Genomic DNA, 10,000 nt, shown 5'->3' on the forward strand with positions numbered 1-10,000 from the left:
TAACATCCCAAACTTTTCCTCCCCATAATTTGCTGTTTATAAAATTGCTCCCAAAATAAACTCCCTTCTCTTTCTCCCCTGCCCCAACCCCCCAGCCCTAATCTAGTTAGTTGAGAGAGAGGCATTGGGCGGCCTACCGCTGACAGTCAAGCGGGCGGTGGAGGTGGTGGTGCGTACTGGGTTGGTGACCACACAAGTGTAGTTTCCTGTGTGTTCAGCCGTCGTCCTGTCAATCACCATGATGGACGTGTAGGGATCAATGGGCGACGTGCGAATCTCCAGCTTCGCATCGAGGAGTCGTCCGTCCTTCTGCCACACGAGGGTCAAGGGCTGGTCTCCCTCCTGGACCAGGCAGGTGGCCTGTGCTCTCATCCCTGCACGTGTTCCCCCAGGGAAGGTCAGAGGAGCTAGCCGGGGTGGAACTGCAAACACAATCACACACACTCACTCTCTCACACTCACGAGAAGCAAAGTGAAAAAAGAAACCTTGTATTTCCTTAACTATGTTTTGTAAAGGCGAACCAGCACGATGCCGTGTTGGTTCGTGGTGCCTGTGGAATCTAGATGTTAGGTTTTCTCTACTTCTCAAAGCAAAATATAAATGCTAGGTGCTACAACAATGAGGCGGATAACTAGTGCTAGTCTCAGACCGACGAGTCCGAGACCAAAACTAGTGGAAGAAGAGACAAGATCATGACATACAGAAAGCAAGAGAGAAAAAATGGAATACAGAAAGCTATCTTTTAAAGGGAGAAAGGAGTGCCATCACAGAATTGGAAAAACGGAACAAACAATGAATGGTGAGAAGGAATGGGAACAGTCGCGGCAAGTTGGATTAACCAAATACCATACTCGAACACATATTATGTGAGGGATTCTGAAAAAATAGAAAATGGTAAAAAAATAAGAAGTTATCTGTTGTAGAGAACACGCCCATGCTTCGTCTGCAGCGTGGTCGTTGGGCGTACCGGAAACAGCGAGCGAGGCAGAGTAGGAGGCTTCTGACCAGTCGTTGGAGGCTCGGCACGTGTACTCTCCCGTGTGCTCGGCATCGAGACTCCGGATCATTAGAGCACTAGAGAACTCGTTCATGCTCGACACTGAAATCCCTTCAATTTTCTGGACATTGCGTCCATCTTTCTCCCAAGTAAAGGTGATGGGAGGGTCCCCTTTGCTAACGACACAGGCCACGGCGACGCGATCGCCCTTCTGTAACTTCTCCTCAAAGGTGAAAGGCAGCAATACTGGAGCCACTGTAAACATATCCACGACCAATGATCCCACCGCGGCCCACCAGGCGATGGTGGTGGCCTACGATAATTTACTACCACATAATGATGGTGGCCTAAAATACTTTACCTGAGAGAGTTTTCAATTCTGGACGCCAAGTGTTGGTGTTTGAAAATGACCTGTGCTATCTGCAGCCTCATGCTGCTTAATTGTGATCTATAGTCAGTTACCAAAAAAAAAAAAAAAAAGTAAAGAGAAGCTACTACCTACATAGCCTGGTCACACTAATAGTATTATTATTCTGGGGTGTTAGTGGGATAGGGTCTATGTGAAAACTTTGGTCTACATTTCTACAAAACTCGAGTAAAAAGACGTCCCTTCATAAATATGTTATGTAATTAATCACCAAACATTAAGGCTACAATGGACAGAGTGAAACTTAAAATATTCAACTGAAAATGGCATTTCACTTGTGCGAAATCAAATAATAATTCTTTGAAATATAAACAATTGTAATGTGAAAGAAGCATCCGTATATGAAATAAAATGGAATTTCCCCAGAATACTTCAATCATGTGCACGAAAGTAACTCGAGACTACTGATGTACAACAATATAGACTTGAAGTTATTCCAATAAACATATATTCTTGAGATACTGTAATAAAAAGAATGAGTACAGAATGATCTAGGGGCAATAATAAAAATGAAGCTACAAACTTCTGAGACATATCTTCTATCCACAAGAGATTCACCATAATACAATAACTTTGAAATTTACCATTGAAGAGAATCATTTTCTTAAACTATTAATGAAGAGCCCCAGAACAGTATTATCGAAAAGGCCACCGAACATACCCATGACCCTGACGGTGAGCGTCTGCGTATCGGAATGCCCCTGGCGAGACTGGGCTGTGCAGGAGTACAGTCCGTCGTCAGTAGTCCTCGTCACCTGCTCCACAACGAGCGTGCCGTTGGGGTGAACCCGCTGACGGTGGGTTGTCGGAAGCTTGACGCCGTCTGCAGGTGAGAGAACGTTGCCTTGCTACCATTACTGAGAGGTAGGTTGTGTTGAAAATGATCTCAGATTTATACAAAAGACGTGCTAGATACTCTCACATGTCAATATGGGAGGCTGTGCTCAATGATCTCGGATGTAAAACTGAGGTTGTGCTAAACACTCTTAGAGATGAATGTGACTTGTGTTAAATGATCTCAGACGTAACAATGAGGCTGTGTCAAATGCCCTCACAGGTAATCATGTGAGACTACCAAGTGATTACCTATGTGAAAATGAGGTTGTGCTAAATACTCTCACAGGTATTAATGGGAGGTTTTGCTAAATGATCTCAGATGTAAACACGAGATTGTGCTAAATACTCTCAACGGTAGATATGGGATGTTAAGCTAAATGATCTCGGATGTAAAAAAGAGGTTGTGTTAAATACTTTTATAGGTAAAAAAGGGATCTTATGCTAAATGATCCACAATGTAAAAATGAGATTGTACTAAATACTCTTAGTGTAAACATGGGAAGTTGTGATAAATGATCTCGGATGCAAGAATGAGGCTATGGTAAATGCTCTCTCAGGTGAACACGGGAGGTTGTGCTAAATTATCACAGTTGTAAAGATGAGGCTGTGTTAAATAATCTAATTGTAAAGATGGGAGGTTGAGCTGAATGATCTCAGATGTACACATGAAAGTTTGTACTATTTAGCTAAGAAATAAATATACCAATTTAACCGTGGAACTTTGCGCTAAACTATCACAGGGTTGTGGTAAACTAAATGAGAATTACACGTGACAGGTTATGTTAAACTATCACAAAAGTGAAAATGACTGGCTAAGCAAAAGGGTCTTATAAAATGAACGATATTGTTTCATTCCCTACGTGTGTATATGATAGGCCACTGTAAGCGATATTGGGAAAGACACAGTATGGATTTTTTAATACAGAAAACTAATGGCTCAATACGAATTATAATAACTTTATATTTTCTAAAGGAAAACGAATATAAAGGTTGAGAATAAATTCATCACCAACTGATAATGCAAACTTGACCATAGATTCCATTAATTATAACTTACATCATGAAGGCAAAAACTTACTTTGGACAATGGAGTTTAATTCACAAATTCAGGGCATCCTATACTTTCAATGCACCAAACAATTCCTCCTATAAGACTATGGATATTGGTCCATAAAAACTTTATATACCTCACTAAATCTGAAATACCTTCGTGCTTCAACACCACAAACACTTTTTCCATCAATAACTATACTCGAAAAGATGAATTTTGCAATATGAAACTGTCCTTACACTACATCTGAACAACCGGTATGCTTCCTCTCTCAAGCACCTCCAGACAGCCAATGTCTCGAATAAGGAAACCCACTCTGAGGAAAACTGCCTTTCGCCACAAACCTTTTTTCCAGATGATCTTATCCAGGGGGTAGCCAGAGGCGGGGCACGTGACGGAAAACGTCTCGCCTGCGACGGCTGACACCTGCCCCATCGGTCGCACCCGGGGCGGCCCGTACACGTTCAGACGTGCCGAGTGCACGACTTTGCCCGCGCTGTTTTCGGCTGAGCACGTGTACGTGCCGCCGTCGGTCTCATGGACGCTGGATATGTTGACGTGGCTGATGACGTCACCGTGAGCTGACACGTACTGACCTTTCAAGTATCTAAATGTAAGAGAAAAGGTAAATGTTATATTTGTGTACTCTGGATGCTGGCATGCCTGCTAGTGTTAATTGCCGGATAAAATTTACATATTGCATCTGGATCTCTAACACAATACTCACTCTAATATGTATGTATGTGTGTATATATATGTGTGTGTATTTATACAGTATATATATATATATATATATATATATATATATATATATATATATATATATATACATATACATAAGATATCATTTTATTTCCTGCAAGTTTTAATTATATGAATATACTACACTATGTAGTCCTTTGATTAACATCGGCGCCAACGACCACAGAAGTCACGACGCCAGATAACTTAAAATCATCCATTCAGGTTTAAATATATTTTATTTTGTGCGTGTGTGTGTGTGTGTGTATATATATATATATATATATATATATATATATATATATATATATATATATATATATATATATATATATATATATATATATATATACTGTATATATACAAAATAAAATATATTTAAACCTGAACGAATGATTTTAAGTTATCTGGCGTCGTGACTTCTACATATACAAAATAAGATATATTTAAACCTGAATGAATGATTTTCAGTTATCTGGCGTCGTGACTTCTTTGGTCATTGGCGCCGATGTTAATTAAAGGACTACATGGTGTAGTATATTTATAATACAGTTAAAACTTGCAGGAAATAAAATTATATCTTATGTAAAACTCCGGCTTCTAAAATATATTCACAAATGCCACTAGCATCATACATCACATCCTCTCCAAGGATGCGATAAATGTAAATTATAAATACAATAAAGAAAACAGTAATTATCCTGACGACTGCGGACACCGGCAATAATCAATCCGGAAATCACACTTGGGAGTTTCTTTCTTTTTTGGAAAGTCATAATTATTCGCAATAACCCTATACCTGTACATTTTAAAGAGAAGGTTGTAACTGTATAATGTTTTGAGCACATTATTTCCCCTGGAATTTTATTTTGCGGGGGAGGGGGGAGGTAACTCACTAAAAGGACCAAATTTTAAAAAATTATATAAATTGAAAAACCCCAGACTTTGTGCATCCAATAGTTCCAGAAAACAGTAGGAAGCACAAATGTGCAAATCTCTGAGACTAAATAATTCACAATGTCGCAATCCCATAAAATTTATATAAACGGTAATACATTCCTTATTCAAAACATCAGTAAAGGATAAATAATGATAACAATGACCACAAGAAATATTTAGCCCTTGGAGCAATAGTACATAATTCGCCATCTCTGCAGTCCTCCAAAATCCCTTTTATATTTAAACCGCGACCCACTATCCGAATCGGTAATTATAATAATAATAAGAGTATCGCAAAAAAAGAGGCTGATAATGATCCGAGGACGATAATGATGACGGGCAGCGGTAATGAGTGAGCCTTTCTTCGACGTAATGCGCCGGCCTGAAAGCCACTTGTTTCTCCATAACTCGAGCGCTCGAGAGGATAATGAGTCTTTGTTTTCTATTCATTACTCCGACAATCTTCTTGAGACTGCGCCATCATTTTCCGAGATGGATCACCCGTTACGGGAAAATGACGGTGAATGAGAGGAAGAGACAGACACCGGGAGCTGGAAGGGGTTGGAGTGGGGGGTGGGGGCCAAGGGGAGCCGATGGACGGGCTAAAGGAGAGAGCGAAATTTAAAGAAAGCAAGTAAAAACTGCGCCTTAGTTTCTTCAGCGCCATCGAGTTCTCTGTACAGCGTATAATGCTGTATGGAACTCTCGGCCACGGCCCATGAAACTCTCAGCTGGCCGTGGTGGCCTATGCTGTTGCGCTGTCAGACGCACGATCATGGCTAACTTTAACCTTTAATAAAATAAAAACCAATGAGCTAGAGGGTTGCAATTTGGTGCTGCAATTTGGTATGTTTGATGACTGGAGGGTGGACGGTCAACATACATATTTGCAGCCCTCTAGCCTCAGTAGTGTTTAAGATCTGAGGGCGGACAGAAAAAGTGCGGACGGATAGACAAAGCCATCTCAATAGTTTTCTTTTTCAGAAAACTAAACATGACAATGAGGATTATAAAACATAAGTTATAAATAAATTTTGCCAAGAGATATAAAATGGTAAATCTGCCATGGTGAATAGAAAATTTCTAATAAAATAGAAATAATTACCATTTAAAAATGTGAAAAACACATGTGACAAATAAAAAAAAAATACAATACGGATTATGAACCACAAGTATTAAATAAATCTTGCCACGAGATGTAAAACAGTTAATCTCTCTTGATGAAAATATTTTTAAAAAGTATTAAATAAATCTTGCCACGAGATGTAAAACAGTTAATCTCTCTTGATGAAAATATTTTAAAAAAGAACACAATAACACTCAAAAAATCTGAAAAAAAAACATCAAGACAAAACTTACATGAAATCATCAAGAGAGAAACATGAAAAATTATTTGAGCTACAAGAAAGAATGAAAATTTGCGAAGCAAGTGATAATAATAAAAAAAAAGAATGTTTCATCGATAGCTACAGATAAGAACTTGCAAAGCAAGAGTTAGCGAAAGGAAAAAAAAGTATATTGGAGTTGGGACCAAAAACGAACCAGGAAAAACGTAGAAAAACAAACAACTTCCCTCTAGGTAATTTATAAGGAATCGATTAACAACATTAGGTGTGAATCTATCTATCTATCCAAGTGACTGTTATCGACACCCAAATAAACACAGACACACACACACACACACACACACACACACACATATATATATATATATATATATATATATATATATATATATATATATATATATATATATATATATATATATATATATATATATATATATATATATATATATATATATATATATATATATATATATATATATATATATATATATATATATATATAAAATATATATATATATATATATATATATATATATATATATATATACATACATATATACACAATATATATTTATATATGTATGTCTGTATGTAAATATATATATGCTTTCCTGATCAAATAAAGCATCAAAAATAACAAAAGTGATTCTTAGTAAACTAAAAATGATAATAAAGGACACAAAAGTCGAGATATAAAATGAGTATGATCATACACAGAAGAAATTAAAACAGTACTACTGGAGAGCTTCATTGCAAACAATAATAAAATGGGAGGACTGGAGAAAAAAGTGTAAATAACAAAAACAAAATGGTAAAAAGAAGCTTTACAGAAAAGGAAAAGCCGGAGAGAGCAGACACATGAGGTTATCATCGATAATGGTTTCAAATGAGGTTACATAACCAAGCAACACGACACGGTTCCCGTGCACTAGGAGACCTATATTAAGTTAACAGTCTTTCTCACCAAATGGAAGCAGTTGGCAACTACTGTGCAGAGAAGGCTTGGCCTGTGCTTTAGTTCGAAGTAAAATCATCGTAGTTCGCATGACAGTGACTCCATAAAAAAAAAAAAAAAAAAAAAAAAATATATATATATATATATATATATATATATATATATATATATATATATATATATATATATATATATATATATATATATATATATATTTCTATGAAAAAAACGAACATGTGGTCTAACAATGGACTACAGCGAAATTGTGGGAGTATGTTTTTTTTCCACGGAGAGGCTTTAAAAAACCGCATTCTTAGAAAACCAAAACTAAAAACTACATAAATGTGCGCATATTAAACACACATAATCCAATCATCAATGAATATAGTAAAGTCATATACCGATTTACTTCGGTGAATACAAATGGACACATACGAACCAACATACAGATATATCCATCAATATGTAACTTTAGGCTATAACTGTTTATATTATTTCACCTGACACTTAGATTGATATAATATAGAAGCACCTTTATATGCATGTGCATATATAGGCAGGCACACACACATGCACTAACACACGCACATACTGTACACATTATGTGTGTGTGTATATGTATGTATATATATATATATATATATATATATATATATATATATATATATATATGTATTATTTTGTTGAAGGCGATCGCCTTTGATTTTGTGAAAGAGAGAAACTCTGCTGCCTATAAAAATATACACATATATATATATATATATATATATATATATATACATACATACATATATATATATATATATATATATATATATATATATATATATATATATATATATATATATATATATTGGACGTATGCATATATATGTATGTATGTATGTGTGAATGTGCACAGCCCACTCTACCCGTCTATCTACACAGAATGCAACAGATGTCTGAACTTTTTGAAAAGGAAAAGTTACAAAAAGCAGACAAAAAAAAAACTCACCTATGCGAGTGTGGTATCGGGAACCCATCCAGGGACCAGGTGATGTGGGGGGTGGGGGTTCCCGTGGCTATGCACTTGAGAGAAACAGCTGGTCCAGGCTGCAGAGTCTGCTCTATAAACTTGTAGACCAGCTGCGGCGCTGCAGCTGTTCGGCGGGGGAAGAGGTGAGAAGGTTAATGTCGCAGAGGGAGGAAGAGAGATGGTACGGAGGAAAAAATGTTAAATAAATAAAATGCTGTCAGAAGCTTTCAACAGATTGACATATGTGCATACTCAAGATTGTAAGTTTACAAATATAAATTATAAAGTAGAATTTAATAATAACAGATATTTTCTTACTGAACCGTGTGTTGAATTTAACTGGAGCACAGGCACAGGAGATTAGGTCATCATAAAATATCATAAAATAAGAGAATATCAAAATTAGACAATTTCAGTATCTGAACTAGATTGCTAATTACGTTTGTCATTAGGCATTTTTAGTATTCGAAAGTTCTAATTAAAACAAGAAGACTTCAGACCCCACCGATGAGTTTATAGATTTAGTTCCCCAATGACCTTTCCGTCTGCAGCTTCTATCAAAAACGACAATATCAAACAGAGTAGGAGAGCATATTTGCAAAAATAGCTCTCACATACCACCAGTCTTATTATCGTCCTCTTCATTTTTCATCAGAGTAATAAATGAAATAGATTCATAATTACTACGCATGTTAATTATTCAACACAAACACTCAGTGGTAATCAATGAAACTTTAATAAGAGTAAACACATATCCCTAACAATTTAAAAAATGAAGGAACTAAGATAAACATGGTAAAGGGTATACAAACAAACGAGTTGATTAATAAATAATAAGACGGAGACTACATAAAACAGTAAACAGAGAAATATTTAAGAAATAAAAGATACATCATAACTAGGTAAGCAACCAGTAAGGTTAAGAAAAAAAAAGCATTAATACATTTTTAGCAATATGTGAGTTAATCAACCCATATATAAAAAGAATGAATAAGTAATTAAACCATATAATACTGACTAATACAAAAATACTGTTAGCATAATATGCCAAGCAAAAACCACGCCAACCCTTAAAAAAATATAAGGAAAGGAAGGGAGTGTGGAAGATAAGGGATATGGGGCCGTCAGTCTCTCAGAATAGGCGGCAAAGATGATAAGAAAAAGAGCCTGTGAAGAAACATGGGATCGGTGACGAAAAAGGGGGATGGATAAAGCAGATAAATTACTCAAGGAAGGGAGAAAGTATATAGATATTTGGTCCATTTACTTATTATTATTATTATGATTATATTATTATTATTATTATTATTATTATTGTTATTATGATTATTATTCTTATTATTATTGGTTTTAATAACAAAACCACCAACCTGGAAGACTTAACTTTAACATATAGAGTTAAACGAACTGTTCAGGAAATTAGTATCGCTAAATATAAATCACCATTCATTCTCATACACAATCTATCAGGTTCCCATACAAAGACTTATGCTATGAAATCTTTCATTAATTTTATCCACAAACATTTTAGAAAATCATACTTTATTCACAGCCGAACATATATGCAGTTGCACTTACAGCGCAACTATCCATTTCCAATAAAACAGAACTGTGCTCTCTCTCTCTCTCTCTCTCTCTCTCTCTCTCTCTCTCTCTCTCTCTCTCTCTCTATATATATATATATATAT

At 35.9% G+C, this 10,000-nt stretch overlaps 1 protein-coding gene across 1 annotated transcript in view; it reads right to left on the reverse strand.

Moving 5' to 3' along the window:
- The window catches only part of LOC136831124 (cell adhesion molecule Dscam1-like), a 498,139-nt gene that overhangs the window by 105,739 nt on the left and 382,400 nt on the right, over positions 1-10,000 (reverse strand). Inside the window, exons 10-13 of the mRNA XM_067091077.1 lie at positions 8,292-8,436; positions 3,658-3,920; positions 2,087-2,248; positions 138-422 (exon numbers count right to left, since the gene is read on the reverse strand). Coding sequence (XP_066947178.1) covers positions 138-422; positions 2,087-2,248; positions 3,658-3,920; positions 8,292-8,436 — 855 coding nt within the window. The remainder of the gene's footprint in view (positions 1-137; positions 423-2,086; positions 2,249-3,657; positions 3,921-8,291; positions 8,437-10,000) is intronic.

The sequence above is a fragment of the Macrobrachium rosenbergii genome, chromosome 48, assembly GCF_040412425.1.
Source record: "Macrobrachium rosenbergii isolate ZJJX-2024 chromosome 48, ASM4041242v1, whole genome shotgun sequence".
Classification (NCBI taxonomy): Eukaryota; Metazoa; Arthropoda; class Malacostraca; order Decapoda; family Palaemonidae; genus Macrobrachium; species Macrobrachium rosenbergii.